Genomic DNA, 17,417 nt, shown 5'->3' on the forward strand with positions numbered 1-17,417 from the left:
ATGCAGGATGAAGCCATTAAGGAGTGAGCACCAGTCAGAGAAGTTGTGACTCAGGATGAAGCCACCAGTGAGTGAGCACATATCAGAGAAACTGTGACACAGGAGGAAGCCACCAGCGAGTGAGCATCAGTCAGGGAACCTGTGAGGCAGGAGGAAGCCACCAGTGACTGAGCACAGATCAGAGAAGCTGTGACACAGGAGGAAGCCACCAGTGAGTGAGCACCAGTCAGGGAAGCTCTGCTTCAGGAGGAAGCCACCAGTGAGTGAGCACCAGTCAGGGAAGCTATGACGCAGGAGGAGGCCACCAGGAAGCAGACAGGAGTCTGTCTTTGCAGCTAACATTTGCACATGGCTCAGGAACACTTGTATGTTCTCTCCCAGGTGGAAGGAACATATGAGGAGGTTGTTCCTATTTAGGGTGCGAGAGATGGGCTGTGATCTTTAGATTTCCTTTTTTTTGGTTTGTATTCTGGTAACCATAAATCCTATGTCTACCACATTGTGAGACTGCGATTCTGTGTATAAGGGGAAGATGAACTCTTATTTTCTTACAAGCTCTGACCTCTCCCTAGGATGTTCCGTACCTGGACCTGGCTCCGTACATGCCAGAATACTACAAACCCCAGTATCTCCTAGATTTCGAGGACCGTCTCCCCAGCAACATCCACGGCTCTGACAGCCTGTCCCTCAATTCCTTCAACTCCAATAACTCCACCAACCTGGAGTGGGACGACAGTGCCATTGCTCCATCCAGTGAAGGTACGAGCGCTATGCGATATCTGCTAGCGCTGCTGGGTTGTGCAATCTGGAGACATTATACGCAATGATATAGTGTCACACTCAGAACATGGTGCAGTAACACAGGGACAACCTGCGCCTCTTTCTAATCTGCTCTTTTGTCCCTGGTCTCTGTAGATTATGATTTTGGAGATGCTTACCCTGCAGTGCCGTCCGTACCCAGCACAGACTGGGAAGGTGGGAACCAACCATCTCTCTCCATTCGTTCTGCCCCACTGACCTGTATCTTTCTGCCTCCCCCATTTCTTGTCTTTATTATCAGCTTCTATGTATGTGTAACATATCACTTCTGTCCTCATTCCTGCTCCTGGCATTGTCTGCTGTCCGCTGTCTCTCTCATTCCATCACCTAGCATTGTCTGCCGTCTGTCTTGCTCATTCCATCACCTAGCATTGTCTGCCGTCTGTCTTGCTCATTCCATCACCTAGCATTGTCTGCCGCCTGTCTCGGTCATTGCTGCTCCTGACATTGGGCCTGATTCAGCTCTGGGAATAGAGTAAGATATAGCCAATAACCGTGCATCTTGGTAAAACCATGCTGCACTGCAGGTGGGGCAGATTGAAAATGTGCAGAGAGATTTAGATTTTGTATGTTTCCTCTTCAGGGTCCATAGGGCTCCACAGGGAGACATTTGGATGTAGGTGGGACCTGGATAACCGGACATCAACAGCGAAGCTTTTCAATCCCAGGATGCTTCGGTCCTTCCCCCTATATCCCGCCCACTGCAGATTGCAGTCCCCATTATTATCAATGGGGACTACGATCTGACTCCCTACGTACTAAACTCCAAAAAGCGAAGCAGTTTCGTTGGTGTCCAGCAGGAGCTGGATCACCATTATAACAGGGCTGCATTAAGCAGCCCAAACTGTTATTTTATGATTTTATTTAATTTCTATTTTTACTATAACGGGCGAGCAGCACCAGACTGTCCTCTGGACGTCTGTGCTGCCGCCCCATCACCCCTCCTCGGCGCCGTGACACCAAGCCTGTGCTAGGTACTCCCAGCGAGGCACCGAGGGGGACTAGCTAGCAGGCTCCCCGGACCCCAGACTGCAGCCCGGAATTCCGGGGACAGGTAAGGTGGAACCCTGTTCGCGGGGACCCGCATTTTTGCGCAGTCTTACCTCCAGTCTCAGGAGTCAGACCGGAGGCGCTGATGTGGACACTGGTGCCCCCACAACTCCTCTAGCTGTCCGCTGTCTCTCTCATTCCATCACCTAGCATTGTCTGCCATCTGTCTCGCTCATTGCTGCTCCTGACATGGGGCCTGATTCAGCTTTGGGAATAGAGTAAGATATAGCCAGTAACTGTGCATCTTGGTAAATTTATGCTGCACTGCAGGTGGGGCAGAATTTAAAATGTGCAGAGAGATTTAGATTGGGGTGTGTCCAAACTGACATCTAAATTGTAGTGAATGTATTTGCAGCCCTTGCATTGCAACATGGTTTTTCCAGGTAGACAATTACTTGCTCTATCTTACTCTATTCCCAAAGCTGTCCCCTGTCTCTCTCATTCCTGCTCCTGGCATTGTCTGCCGTCCTGTCTCTCTCATTCCTGCACTTGGCATTGTCTGCCGTCCTGTCTCTCTCATTCCTGCACCTGGCATTGTCTGCCGTCCTCTGTCTCTCTCTCATTCCTGCACCTGGCATTGTCTGCCGTCCTCTCTCTCTCTCTCTCTCTCTCTCTCTCTCATTCCTGCACCTGGCATTGTCTGCCGTCCTCTCTCTCTCTCTCTCTCATTCCTGCACCTGGCATTGTCTGCCGTCCTCTGTCTCTCTCTCTCATTCCTGCACCTGGCATTGTCTGCCGTCCTCTGTCTCTCTCTCTCATTCCTGCACCTGGCATTGTCTCCCGTCCTCTGTGTCTCTCTCATTCCTGCACCTGGCATTGTCTCCCGTCCTCTGTCTCTCTCTCATTCCTGCACCTGGCATTGTCTCCCGTCCTCTGTCTCTCTCTCATTCCTGCACCTGGCATTGTCTCCCGTCCTCTGTCTCTCTCTCATTCCTGCACCTGGCATTGTCTCCCGTCCTCTGTCTCTCTCTCTCTCTCTCATTCCTGCACCTGGCATTGTCTACCGTCCTCTGTCTCTCTCTCTCTCTCTCTCATTCCTGCACCTGGCATTGTCTACCGTCCTCTGTCTCTCTCTCTCTCTCTCATTCCTGCACCTGGCATTGTTTGCCGTCCTCTGTCTCTCTCTCCCATTCCTGCACCTGGCATTGTCTGCCGTCCTCTGTCTCTCTCTCTCTCTCTCTCTCTCTCATTCCTGCACCTGGCATTGTCTGCCGTCCTCTGTCTCTCTCTCTCTCTCATTCCTGCACCTGGCATTGTCTGCCGTCCTCTGTGTCTCTCTCTCTCTCTCTCTCTCTCTCATTCCTGCACCTGGCATTGTCTGCCGTCCTCTGTCTCTCACTCTCTCTCATTCCTGCACCTGGCATTGTCTGCCGTCCTCTGTCTCTCTCTCTCTCTCATTCCTGCACCTGGCATTGTCTGCCGTCCTCTGTCTCTCTCTCATTCCTGCACCTGGCATTGTCTGCCGTCCTCTGTCTCTCTCTCTCTCTCTCTCTCTCTCTCTCTCTCTCTCTCTCTCTCTTCCTGCACCTGGCATTGTCTGCCGTCCTCTGTCTCTCTCTCTCTCATTCCTGCACCTGGCATTGTCTGCCGTCCTCTGTCTCTCTCTCTCTCTCTCTCATTCCTGCACCTGGCATTGTCTGCCGTCCTCTGTCTCTCTCTCTCTCTCCTGCACCTGGCATTGTCTGCCGTCCTCACTTTCCCGTTCTGCGCCTCTGCATTACAGAATCCCGGCGAGGGTTAATTAACCTATGCCGGGAGACCGGCGCCCGGCATCCCGATCGAAGGGATGCCGAGCGCGGATAGCCACAGGGGGGGGGGGGGTTAGGTTTAGGGTTCGGGGGGGGACATAGGATTAGGCACCCCCCTGGAGGTTAGGTTTAGGCTAGCGGGAGAGAGGGTTAGGGTTAGGCACCCCCGGGGGGGTGGAACTTAGGGTTAGGCACCCCCCCGGGGGACTTGGGTTTAGATGGCGGGGAAGGAGGGAGTTAGGTTTAGGAACTTAGAAGGGGGATTAGGGTTAGGCACAGGGGGGGGAGGTTAGGGTTAGGCACCCTAAAAGAGGGTTATGGGTAGGGGGTGGATTAGGTTAGGAAATACCTTTCGCACGATCGGGATTTCCTTCCACGTCGGGCTGGCGCTGCCGGGATTTGCCGGGGTGTAACATACCGATTCCGCATTACCTGCTGACCCAGCTTTCTCATTCTGACACCCTAAATTGTCTCTTATTCCTGAACCTACTTTCTTTACCTGATTCCCCCACCTTACCAGGTTTGTGTGTGTTGTGTACCCACCATCCCCTCCTTCTGCTGCATGATGCTGAACTGATCTGTAATCTCCACATTGTGTGAACTGTCCCAAATACTAACACCTGTCAAAACAGTTTTGGGCCAAGTGTAATACCGCTGATCACCTATAGAAACAGGATCTTTGTTTCACGCTTCTGTAACTCAGAATCCACAGACAAAAGAGAGAAATGGGCGATATATAGATGGGTGACACTATGCACGAAGATCTGCACTGTCTATATCTGTGAACTGTGGCCAGACATTTATATTAATGTATCTCTAGGTCCTGTATACCCTCCAGAACTCCTCATACAATGGGAGCTGGGGGGAGAGGACACACCTTGGCTCACATAGATCTGTTATTACCTGGATGCTATAAAAGCTGCCCCCCTTACCCTACTTTTCTTCAGTGAGTGCAGTACCACAGACCGACAGGAGGGGGCGGACTCCCACCCTCCTCTCTCTTTTGCTTTTGGGTGGTAATTTTTTGTGGTTGCTGTTTACTAACCTACTAAACGACACCCTCTGCTTGTGTGCACAGCGGGCGACCCCAGCCTATCCTTATCATTCCCCAATGACCAGTCATTGTATTCTGATGGGAACAAGTGTATGTTCACTAATAAAGCACCTGAATGTGAGGGTGTTTTATGATAGAGTTACTACAGCATTCACAGGTCTACAGGTAATGGTTTCCAGAATGTAAAAAACAGAGGGACATTTAGTTGCGTGCAGATGGGCCGGTTACTCTATACAGATTCCATACGCACCCCCATAGGCCACTAGCGCAATCTGTCTTCCACGACGTAAGGCACAGAGGCTTCCAGCAGTTTTATGTGATCAATGAATTAACCCCAATGTGTTGGATCAGGGTGACGTGACCCTTCCTCTTGTCTGACAGCAGATGGTCTTACACTGGTTGATGGAGGCCGGTAGTTTCCAGTGAGGATACATATTATATCATGGAAACCTTTTACATATAGATTTCTGAATGCTAATACATGACACCACGCAACGGCCTTCTCTATGTATGTGTTCTGAGACATGACCGCTCTGGTCAGATCACTATTGCTAATTTCTATTAACAAAGGTGTCATTTCATGTTATGTTCTAAATCTGCAGGTGTCTGTGTATAAGTAGTTGCTGATGTTCGGTATCTCTCTCTTCTATTCATAACTGATATAAATGTGTTTTCTCCTACCCCCCACTGCCCTCCGCCCTCCTCCCCCACTGCCCTCCTCCCCCACTGCCCTCCTCCCTCCTCCCCCACTGCCCTCCTCCCTCCTCCCCCACTGCCCTCCGCCCTCCTCCCCCACTGCCCTCCTCCCCCACTGCCCTCCTCCCCCACTGCCCTCCTCCCCCACTGCCCTCCGCCCTCCTCCCCCACTGCCCTCCTCCCACACTGCCCTCCTCCCTCCTCCCCCACTGCCCTCCGCCCTCCTCCCCCACTGCCCTCCGCCCTCCTCCCCCACTGCCCTCCTCCCCCACTGCCCTCCTCCCCCACTGCCCTCCTCCCCCACTGCCCTCCTCCCCCACTGCCCTCCGCCCTCCTCCCCCACTGCCCTCCTCCCCCACTGCCCTCCTCCCCCACTGCCCTCCTCCCCCACTGCCCTCCTCCCTCCTCCCCCACTGCCCTCCGCCCTCCTCCCCCACTGCCCTCCTCCCCCACTGCCCTCCTCCCTCCTCCCCCACTGCCCTCCTCCCCCACTGCCCTCCTCCCCCACTGCCCTCCGCCCTCCTCCCCCACTGCCCTCCTCCCTCCTCCCCCACTGCCCTCCTCCCTCTCTCACTCCCCTCCTCCCTCTCTCACTCCCCTCCTCCCTCTCTCACTCCCCTCCTCCCTCTCTCACTCCCCTCCTCCCTCTCTCACTCCCCTCCTCCCTCTCTCACTCCCCTCCTCCCTCTCTCACTCCCCTCCTCCCACTGCCCTCCTCCCTCTCTTTTATCCGCATTTCTCACATGACTGTCCCACACCTCTCGCTGCTCTGCAACAGACGGAGACTTCCATGACGGTTGCAGCTTTCCCTGTTCAGCACCGTTTGTGCTCTGCGGCCCCAAAACACAAGGGAAGAGTTCAGCGCACCGATACAATCCGTTTACACAAGATCTGTCATCTTCTGATGTCATCCCAGGGCCGGCGGCCGAGACCCCCGACACGAGCGACCCCATCACACAGGACTCAGAGTTCGACGTGACCTCCTTAGACACCACCTTGTCTTATAGCCAGGCCCAGCGGGCAGGTGAGCCCACGTCTGACAGCACCGATCTCAGCAACCAGGATGTGGCCGATGGACTGTCCACCTCCGAATCAACGCCGGTGCACGGCGCAACCCAGAAAAAAGGAGCGAACTTTACTGTGTATACCGACAACACCTCTGAGCTGGAGGTCATCAGGTGAGTGGGGGTCTGCACTAACCCCTTCCTCCCAAATTGTTGGCTGTAAGTTTGCATGTGTTGATGCCTGGCTTGATTTAAGGTTTCCCAATGTCAAATGGTCCCCCTCGTCCCCGTCATGCAGTGTCCATTACATGTTGGTGGGATTGGGGCATGCAGGTGGCTGCCCTGGGGTAATTGGGGATTACCGGTGGCTGCCCTGGGGATTGGGGCATGCGGGTGGCTGCCCTGGGGATTGGGGCATGCGGGTGGCTGCCCTGGGGATTGGGGCATGCGGGTGGCTGCCCTGGGGATTGGGGCATGCGGGTGGCTGCCCTGGGGATTGGGGCATGCGGGTGGCTGCCCTGGGGATTGGGGCATGCGGGTGGTTGCCCTGGGGATTGGGGCATGCGGGCGGCTGCCCTGGATACCACTTGTGGGGGATAGATATCGGTTGTCCTAGATTCTGCAGCAGTAAAAAGTTGTCATTGGTATTTTTCAGGATGGTCCGGAAGAAACGAGGTGGGAAACGTAGAAAGGGTCGTTCGGAGGACGTTAGCCAGAGCGGTCCCCTAAGCACCTCGGAGCCCGAGGAGGCAGGCGCCCAGGAGAATGCCATTGTTTGTAATGGGGACCCAGAAGAGAAGTCAAACCACCTTACTGAGATGGCTCTTCGCCTGCCCAAGATGCAGGACACGTCCATGGAGCGAGTAGGCCAGCCTCTGAGCGATGTCATTGAGAAGTTGAATGGACAGTTGGATCCTCAGAGCTGGAGCTCTAATCCTGAACTCACAGACCATTCCTTTCGGACCTGCGATCCGGGGGAGACCCCCGGCGACATCCAGAGCCATGATGTTAGCCAGGGGATGCAGGATCCCATGGACTTCTACTACTTTACCCCAGAGAGTCCAAACACTACTGCAGCAAGTGGTGGCGACAATGACTCTCCAGGCCAGAGCCAACCAGCATATGTTTTTAGTGGCTCTGAGGATGTTAGACAAGCGGAGGAAGGAACGGGAGGAGCGCCACTGGCCGAAGAACCCATAGAGGACCATTCCAACAAGTCACTCCTGACCACGGACTCTGGTGGCAAGTGCAGCCCAGCTCTGAGCATCGCAGAGGATTCTGGGGTAGAGGAAGGACAAGGGAGCCCTGCGGAGAGCCCACATCCCTGCGAGTTCAGGTAACAGACAGGCCGAGTATTCATATATTATCCCATTACTAAACATGAGGAGAGCAAACACAAAATATCTGGTACTGGCACACATGGGGGACTGGCAAAGGGTTATCGGAGGACTGCCACTGGGTTATCGGGGGACTGGCACTGGGTCATTGGGGCACATGAGACTGGTACAGGCGCAAGGCTGTCAGTCTGTACAAATGAGTAACTGGCACTGGATTATCTGGTAGCACACGAGGGCTGGCACAGGGATACTTTGCCACACACGGGACTGGCAGTGTTATCAGGCGACACACGGATGACTGTTACAAGCACAGGGTTACCGAGCCATGCACTGTGGACTTGCACCAGGTTATCAGGGCACACACAGGAGTACTGGCACTGGATAATTGGGGCACATGAGACTGGTACAGGCTTATCTGGATACTGGCACAGGGTTATTGGGGGTACATGAGAGACAGGTACAGGCATGGCATTGTTAGACTGCACACACGGTGAACTGGCACAGGGTTATTGGGTGACACGGATGACTGGAACTGGCACAGGGTTATCGGGCAGCGTAAATGGGGACTGGCACAGAGTTATATTTTCACACACGGGGGACTGGTAATGGCACAGGGTTATCAGATCACACACGTGGAGTGGAACAGATTTGTCGTTCTGCACACAGGGGGGACTGGCACGGACGACACACGGGGGCTGGCACTAGTACAGGGTTATTGTGGCTTACACATGGGGGACTGGCACAGGGTTATCGGGCCACACAAACTCTGGACTGGCCCTTTTTGTAGCCAAAATTACTCTAAAATAATCCTATTTAGATTCCAACTTCATGGAGGAATGAAGAATGAAGTCTGTGCCGTTCCTCAGCCATGTGGTTTATCACGTTACGGCCATGCGTTGTGTTCTTTCCATCCGCTGTTCCACCTTCCCGTCTTCTCTTCCCAGGGTGGATAATAATCTGCTGCTGTTGCTGATGATCCACGTGTTCCGAGAGAATGAGGAGCAGCTCTTCAAGGTTAGAGGGGGTCTCACCAGGAGCGCTCTGCGCTAATCTTAAATTCGCAGCTTGCCCATTGCCCGTTGTCATCCTTACTGTGCCTTCCTCCCCCTCTTGTTCCCAAGATGATCCGGATGAGTACAGGACACATGGAGGGAGACCTGCAGCTGGTCTACGTGCTGTTGACCGATTGCTATATCTACTTCCTTAGGAAAGGTGACCAGATCGCTTTTGTCCCCTATGGTTCCTTTTTCTCTGTCTTTCGGGTCAGGTTAGTGACTTGTTCTCCTTCCGGCCAGGTGCTGCCGACAAGCCGTACATGGTGGAAGATGCGGTCTCATACAATGAGCTTGATTACATCTCGGTAGGTGACCTCCGGTAACTGTAGTTTGCTGAGAATTTCACAGGCCGACGGCCTCTTTCACTTACGCTCTCCTGGGTGTCCTGCAGATTGGCCTCGACCAACAGACCGTGACTCTCGTGTGCACGAACAGACGGCGGCAATTCCTGGTGGATACAGCTGACATTGTGCTAACCGAGTAAGTCACCCAGCAGTGGACGCCCTCTTCTCCCCCCCCCCCCCTGTCACCGGCTAACGCTCCAGCCTATTGTCCTCTCCTCCTCCCCTGTCACCGGCTAACGCTCCAGCCTAGTGTCCTCTCCTCCTCCCCTGTCACCGGCTAACGCTCCAGCCTAGTGTCCTCTCCTCCTCCCCTGTCACCGGCTAACGCTCCAGCCTAGTGTCCTCTCCTCCTCCTCCCCTGTCACCGGCTAACGCTCCAGCCTAGTGTCCTCTCCTCCTCCTCCCCTGTCACCGGCTAACGCTCCAGCCTAGTGTCCTCTCCTCCTCCCCTGTCACCGGCTAACGCTCCAGCCTAGTGTCCTCTCCTCCTCCCCTGTCACCGGCTAACGCTCCAGCCTAGTGTCCTCTCCTCCTCCTCCCCTGTCACCGGCTAACGCTCCAGCCTATTGTCATCTCCTCCTCCCCTGTCACCGGCTAACGCTCCAGCCTAGTGTCCTCTCCTCCTCCTCCCCTGTCACCGGCTAACGCTCCAGCCTAGTGTCCTCTCCTCCTCCTCCCCTGTCACCGGCTAACGCTCCAGCCTATTGTCCTCTCCTCCTCCCCTGTCACCGGCTAACGCTCCAGCCTATTGTCCTCTCCTCCTCCCCTGTCACCGGCTAACGCTCCAGCCTATTGTCCTCTCCTCCTCCTCCCCTGTCACCGGCTAACGCTCCAGCCTAGTGTCCTCTCCTCCTCCTCCCCTGTCACCGGCTAACGCTCCAGCCTAGTGTCCTCTCCTCCTCCCCTGTCACCGGCTAACGCTCCAGCCTAGTGTCCTCTCCTCCTCCTCCCCTGTCACCGGCTAACGCTCCAGCCTATTGTCCTCTCCTCCTCCCCTGTCACCGGCTAACGCTCCAGTCTATTGTCCTCTCCTCCTCCCCTGTCACCAGCTAACGCTCCAGCCTATTGTCCTCTCCTCCTCCCCTGTCACCGGCTAACGTGCGGTATGAAAGATAGTGAAAAGGTCGACTGTGTCTAAATAGACACCAGCTGTTAGACAGTCAATAGGTCGACAAAAAATGTCGACACATTTTTTTATTTTATTTTCAACAGTAATCTTCACCCTAACCCTTTTTCTTGGTGCCTAACCCTAGAGGTGCGTACACACTAGACGATTCACTCCATGAGCGATGTTGTCTAGTGTGTCCTCGGCAGGTGTGTGCTCAATGTAGTTAACGACAATGAGCACACTCACTGAACGATATCGTTCAGTGCCAGGCGTCCTCCGTCATCCCCCTTTATGTGGTCTCAATGGGTGCATACGTGGCCTCCCTTTTTCACTGGGTGTATACGTGGCCTCCCTTTTTCACTGGGTGTATACGTGGCCTCCCTTCTCACGACACAGATCCTGAAAGAACCTAATGTGTACTGTGGCAGAAACCAAACCCTATATTGATGTATGTGTATATGTTTATATCTTTATCACCGTTATTTCAGACTCTTCATAGCGGCACTGAAGTCAGCCATGATAAATGGGTGTCGGGAGCCCCCTTACCCTGGAGTTCTTACAGATGCCACTATGGAGAGACTTGCACTGGCCAAATTTCTGTCCCAGGAGACCAAACGAGAGGTGAGGAACCTTACTTGACCTCCCGGCCAAACTGTCCCGCGGGGAGCCTAGTTACTATTATATGATCAGTCACATCATCTGGGACCAGCCTGGATTCCTGTAGTCCTATAGATTATTAATCGTACATGTGGTTGACATCTGCCCATCAGGCGACCGAGTGGTGACTCTCTCTGCTTTGCAGGCCTCGGAGGTGGTCATGCTGTACTACGGCCTGGTGCACTGGGAAGACCCTCTAGAAGAAGCCCACGGATCACCGTACTCGCACGCCTCCTCCAGAGATCATTCTGTGTCGAAGGAAGGGGTCCTTCATTACAAGGCCAGCACGTCCTACCTGGGCCGGGAGACCTGGAAGACTTGCTATGTGGTGCTCAGGTGACCCATTAGTGGGGGGGAAGCCGATTCTCGGCAGAAGTCGGTGGCCAGATGAAATGCCTCCAACCAACATCCGCTCATTTTAATAGTTTTCTTTTTATTTCGCCTTCCAGTAGTGGGATCTTATACCAGTATCCAGACCGGACCGATGTGATCCCACTGCTGTCCATCAATCTGGGGTAAGAACCTTACACCTTGGGCTGTACGTAACAGATAGCCATGTTTGCACACCGTAGGTCAACTAAGTTGAATCTGCCCTCCAGGGGGGAGCAGTGCGGCGGCTGCCGACGGGCCAACACCACCGAGCGGCCCCACTCGTTCCAAGTGATCCTCACAGACCAGCCTTCGCTGGAGCTGAGTGCCACCAATGAGGAGGAAATGGCGGATTGGATGTTACACCTGTGCCAAGCGGTATCGAAGGGGGTGAGTCCTGGCACTGCTGCCGGAGCGCTTCTGTCGGCGGTGGTTGGTCTGGTACAGGCCATCTCTTTGTCTCCCCAGGTCATTCCTCAGGGCACCGTCCCCTCTCCGTGTATCCCCTGCTGCTTGGTGCTGACACCGGACAAAATCGTCACCTGCCACCAGGACTGTCAAACCAGCTTCGTCCGAGGCCTCGGGATCTCCAACCTGCTGGACCTCTCTTCCCTAAGCACGGTGGATGGCAAGGAGTATTGTATACTGGTAATTAGACCTGTATTTACACCATGACTACACAACATCTGTGGATAGCTTAGTGCGTTACCTCTGCAGCCGTTGTCCGAGGTGTTTATAACGGCAGGGAGAGCGTCTTCCTCTTCCATTAGATATGCGCAGATAAACCACATGATGTCATCGTGTTACCTACGTGTCTTGCAGGAGTTCACACAGGATCGTAATCAGTTCCTACCACCCTGGGTCCTGTATTTTAGCTGCAGACAGGAGCTGGAGCGGTTCGTCTCCTCGCTGAGAGCGCTGTGGAAGTCCAGCTACCAGGTGGGTGTAATGGTCCCCGTGGCGGACAGTGTGAAAGCCGCATTCAGTCCTCCAGCCCTAGGAACCACTCTGACCTTGTGGATTGTCCAGGCCCCCCCCCCCCCCCCCATACAGTAACTGGTAACTGGGCTCCAGCACTTTTTTGGGAGAAGCTGGTTTACTAACAGCAGATAAGACGCTGACGCACACTTTTCGGGCGTATTTGCTCGCTGACAATTTAGAACCAATAGCAGCCGTTGCTCATTGAGTGATAGCTGGAACAGCAATGTACCATTAACGTGGGAGGGCAGAATTACTGGGTCTCCTTAAGGAACGGGCTATAGACATGTTGCCTTATACAGAGTATATGTATGGATGTGGCCCCACCTGGCAGTGGGGTAATCGGATCATGAAACCCATTCTTACCCGCCATAAATGCCAGTCTTGTGTAGAGGTTCTCGTACCCTACATCTATAGCCGTTAGAGTCCGGTGCTTAATGCTGACTAGATTATGAGAGATTCGCGCTCCATGGCTGGAACCTTAACGTTCTCCTCTGTGTTCCAGGTGGATCTCCCTCATAAACCAATCCTAGAATCCTCTGTGAAGAAGTGCGAGGAGGCCTTGTCCCTAATCCACAGCATGTGGCAACGCAGCGACAGTCTGTGCCGCGGCCGATCCTCCCGGGACCCCTGGTGCTGATACCCTACCTGGTGGGGGATATTAACCTGGCATCTAGAGCCGGGGCGCAAAGATTTCTGGAACTGTACATCTATACATATATCTGTGTATATATAAATATATATATATAGGCCAATATGTATATATGCCATTACCTGCTGCTTTTACCCATGTTCGTGGGGGATTTCTGGCGCAACATAAGAGGCCAAAGGAAAGTTATAGAAGTCGGGGCCGCGCCATGTGTGGTTCCACTGTATGGTATGGCGTAGCGCTCGTGTACAAGGACTCTGGAGACTATATATGGAGTAGTGCCAAGTGTAACTGGACGCTGGAGATTATATGGAGCAGTGCCAAGTGTAACCAGGAGACCTTACTCTCCCGCACATCTGTTTGTTTGAAAGTTCATTGTAATCATATTTCTAGGGTCTCTCACCACTAACCCCCTGTATACAGAGCTGTTTATAATGCTCCGCTTTCCTGATGCGTTAGAACCACCCCGGCACGTCTGGCACAGGTTGGGGGTGTCGGATGGCGTGAACGGTAACAAACCTGATTCCAGAGCAGAGGCCACCGCACATGACACGATAAACCCATTTCTTTACTAGCGCAGCCGGAGTGAATCTGTGTGCGCGAGATCTGGTGTGAATGGACGGAGAGCTGCTGGGGCACGGCGGCTTGTATTTCGGTTCTGCAGGGCGCTTCCGGTGGGATTGGATGGGTGGGGTCTCTTGCTTGGTGTTAGGAGTGGTGTGGGATGGTCTGCGGGCATAGGCGAGGGTCTCTTGTTAGGAGTGGTGTGGGATGGTCTGCGGGCATAGGCGGGGGTCTCTTGTTAGGAGTGGTGTGGGACGGTCTGCGGGCATAGGCGGGGGTCTCGTGTTAGGAGTGGTGTGGGACGGTCTGCGGGCATAGGCGGGGGTCTCTTGTTAGGAGTGGTGTGGGACGGTCTGCGGGCATAGGCGGGGGTCTCTTGTTAGGAGTGGTGTGGGACGGTCTGCGGGCATAGGCAGGGTCTCTTGCTAGGTGTTAGGAGTGGTGTGGGACGGTCTGCGGGCATAGGCGGGGGTCTCGTGTTAGGAGTGGTGTGGGACGGTCTGCGGGCATAGGCGGGGGTCTCGTGTTAGGAGTGGTGTGGGACGGTCTGCGGGCTGACTGTGCAAGGTGAGTATGTAATGAGTGTAGTACAGGACGGTCTGTACAGATGTAAATTGGGGTATTAGGCCCTAACATTGCTGCTTTTAGATGTTATCCATTTGTACAGATGTTTCGCTGGCTGTCGGGGGAGGTTCTGTAGTTAGTGGAACACTACGTTTGCGTGTCCCGCTGTGGGGCAGCGTGTTGTGTGGTATCTGCTGCTGGGATTGCCCCCCTGCCATGGGACATATATATCTTCTGTACCAGGTTTTAGGCAACATGCGACACGCCAGCTGCTGTGGGACTACACATCCCAGCATGCCCTACCACAGTTTTGCCTGTAAGGGCATGCTAAAACTGTGTCAAGGTTATGCTGGGATATGTAGTTCCCCAGCAGCCGGTGTGCCATATGTTGCCTACCACTGTTCTATACTGTGCCTTGAGTCTTGTGTGTAGTAATGGTTTATCAGGGCAGGGAGCTGGTCTGCGACTCCTGGTGGCTCTCAGCTCACATGCTGAATATATTGTCTATAGGCGGCTCCTGTGTTTTCTGATGTGTGGTACAGTGCTGCCCTCTGCCTGTAGCAGGTGGATAATGCAGCACAAGTATTGGATGGCTCTGGCCTTGCAGTTCCTCATAAGGCTTGATCGGTGCATCGCTAAACATGTATAATTTATTATAGGAGACCTATATACTGCCCTCTACTGGTTTTAAAAATGTCAGCAAGATCAGAGTGTAGCAGGGCTTGTACTCCAGACACCATATATGCTGCTTATACTACCGGCTGTGGGTAGATATCCTTCATCACCTCTTGGCCTCTGAAATTGTGTTATCGCTGTGTGACTGCTAATGTGATTGGCCTTTACTGGTACAAATGAAGAGACATTATGAAATATTGAATTCTTAATTATTTGTCATAATGCTGAGATCCATCCAGAGAGATGTAGTTCCGGTTACTGATACTGCTGAGATATATCAAGAGAGATATAGTTCCGGTTTCTGATACTGCTGAGATATAACCAGAGAGACGCAGTACCGGTTTCTGATACTGCTGAGATATATCAAGAGAGATGTACTACCGGTTACTGATACTGCTGAGATATATCCAGAGAGATGTAGTTCCGGTTTCTGATACTGCTGAGATATATCTAGAGAGATGTTCTGGTTTCTGATACTGCTGAGATATATCAAGAGAGATGTAGATCCGGTTTCTGATACTGCTGAGATATATCAAGAGAGATATAGTTCCGGTTTCTGATACTGCTGAGATATATCTAGAGAGATGTAGTTCCGGTTTCTGATACTGCTGAGATATATCAAGAGAGATGTAGGTCCAGTTTCTGATACTGCTGAGATATAACTAGATAGATGTTCCGGTTTCTGATACTGCTGAGATATATCAAGAGAGATGTAGATCCGGTTTCTGATACTGCTGAGATATATCAAGAGAGATATAGTTCCGGTTTCTGATACTGCTGAGATATAACTAGAGAGATGTACTGCCGGTTTCTGATACTGCTGAGATATAACTAGATAGATGTTCCGGTTTCTGATACTGCTGAGATCTATCCAGCGAGATGTAGTTCCGGTTTCTGATACTGCTGAGATCTATCCAGAGAGACGTAGTACCAGTTTCTGATACTGCTGAGATATATCAAGAGAGATGTAGTTCCGGTTTCTGATACTGCTGAGATCTATCCAGCGAGATGTAGTTCCGGTTTCTGATACTGCTGAGATCTATCCAGAGAGATGTAGTTCCAGTTTCTGATACTGCTGAGATATATCAAGAGAGATATAGTTCCGGTTTCTGATACTGCTGAGATCTATCCAGCGAGATGTAGTTCCGGTTTCTGATACTGCTGAGATATATCTAGAGAGCTGTAGTTCTGGTTACTGATACTGCTCAGATATAACTAGAGAGATGTACTGCCGGTTTCTGATACTGCTGAGATATAACTAGATAGATGTTCCGGTTTCTGATACTGCTGAGATATATCCAGAGAGATGTAAAACCTGTTTCTCATACTGCCGAGATGTCAAGAATGGATCTGCTTTGCATATATGTAAATGAAGGTACATCAAACCTCCATAGTGCCCTCTACAGGTTACTCTATATAATTACAGAAACAAGACAATGAATCCCTTGAAATATGTCAGAATTGGGGCAATCACAAGGGGTGCAGCTGAGGTTTGAATTTTTCTCCAGACAGAATTAGTAATATATAGTAAATAACCCCATATTTACATGGCATGACGTCACCTGCATGGTAACACCAGTCCCTACTTTTTTTTTTATTTCATTTAGTTGCTCGAGTCCAGATCATAACGTATTTATTTAACCCTTTGCACTGAATCATAGCGTGGAGACGATGACGGAGACTTTCTGTAATAATAAGACGCTAATTTGCACACTTTGTGGCGTGTGGTGGGTTTATAGGAGGCGGGGGTCCCCATCAGAGGGCACAAACGGGATCAGTGACAAACGTGTAATGTACGCGGTGACCTATATTAATGTCTGTCGCTCCGACGCTGATTGCCGAGCTGTCTGACACGAAAATACTCATGTTGAGTGTTTGTTATTCTGTTTGTTGTCAGAGCACAGAGCAAAGTTTTAGTGCTCAGAATAATTTAACAGGAAATATAACAAATATCTAAGTATGTAATCATGGTCTGGTCTCTCCGATAAAGGATGGCTAATCCTTAAATCACTTTATAACCTAGTTTTTCCAAATGCACCCCGACGGGTCATGTTTCAGGGTTCCGTGTAGGTTCCCCAACATGTCTGGGGTTTTTTGTGCTTTTTAAGGATGTCCTGTAATCCATGCTTACAAAATAAAATATTAATTTGAAAGTTCTTTCCTCTGTTTTACTTAAGTAGAATATCTGAGCGTGCAGCTCCGCCGGGACCCACCGGGCGATATCTCCCCCTACCCCTGAGATTGTGCCTATTCATATTGTAGGTAGTACGGGAACCGGGGTGAAAGGTGAATCCTGACCATGTGCTTTTAGTCTCCTTACACGTTCCAGATGGTTTTAAAATGATTTAAATCACTAAACCGATGCAATGCCTGACCAGGCATGCTGTTCTGTGCTAATGCCTACGCTTCTAATAGGGGACGTTGTGGCATCCCCTATTATTCCAGCACTGAACTGGGGATCGCGGCGGGGGAAGCCAGAGTCTGTACTAGCCGGACTCTGGTTTCCCCCGGGACTGCTGCCGGAAGACGCCGGGGAGATCAAGGTAAGCCGCGCACCGCTGATTAGCGGCGGTGCGCGGGTTCCTTTTAAATGCAGTCCCATGCCCCCGGTCTAGGGGACAGACCGGGGGCGCTAGCGGTGGCGGCGGGCCCCCCCTCCAGCGGAGGCATACCCCGCCAGACCACTAGACCACCAGGGTAAATTAAGCGGCAAGCGGGATGCCGGCAACCCGGGGGTTAAATATGC

General features: G+C 52.4%; 1 protein-coding gene across 4 annotated transcripts in view; it reads left to right on the forward strand.

Moving 5' to 3' along the window:
- PLEKHM2 (pleckstrin homology and RUN domain containing M2) overlaps positions 1-16,824 on the forward strand; it is a 30,211-nt gene extending 13,387 nt beyond the window's left edge. Inside the window, exons 6-20 of one of the 4 annotated variants that reach the window (XM_088466347.1) lie at positions 573-759; positions 916-975; positions 6,146-6,545; positions 7,027-7,707; positions 8,653-8,722; positions 8,830-8,920; positions 9,004-9,068; positions 9,155-9,243; positions 10,704-10,836; positions 11,018-11,208; positions 11,322-11,387; positions 11,472-11,631; positions 11,710-11,889; positions 12,064-12,180; positions 12,725-16,824. In XM_088466347.1, coding sequence (XP_088322473.1) covers positions 573-759; positions 916-975; positions 6,146-6,545; positions 7,027-7,707; positions 8,653-8,722; positions 8,830-8,920; positions 9,004-9,068; positions 9,155-9,243; positions 10,704-10,836; positions 11,018-11,208; positions 11,322-11,387; positions 11,472-11,631; positions 11,710-11,889; positions 12,064-12,180; positions 12,725-12,859 — 2,625 coding nt within the window. In that variant the 3' untranslated portion in view covers positions 12,860-16,824. The remainder of the gene's footprint in view (positions 1-572; positions 760-915; positions 976-6,145; positions 6,546-7,026; positions 7,708-8,652; positions 8,723-8,829; positions 8,921-9,003; positions 9,069-9,154; positions 9,244-10,703; positions 10,837-11,017; positions 11,209-11,321; positions 11,388-11,471; positions 11,632-11,709; positions 11,890-12,063; positions 12,181-12,724) is intronic. The other 3 variants (XM_088466349.1, XM_088466348.1, XM_088466350.1) reach the window with 3 other exon arrangements.
- The last annotated feature ends 593 nt before the right edge of the window (positions 16,825-17,417 follow it).

This window comes from Taudactylus pleione, unplaced genomic scaffold (assembly GCF_031769625.1).
Source record: "Taudactylus pleione unplaced genomic scaffold, aTauple2 ptg002871l, whole genome shotgun sequence".
In the NCBI taxonomy this organism is placed as follows: domain Eukaryota; kingdom Metazoa; phylum Chordata; class Amphibia; order Anura; family Myobatrachidae; genus Taudactylus; species Taudactylus pleione.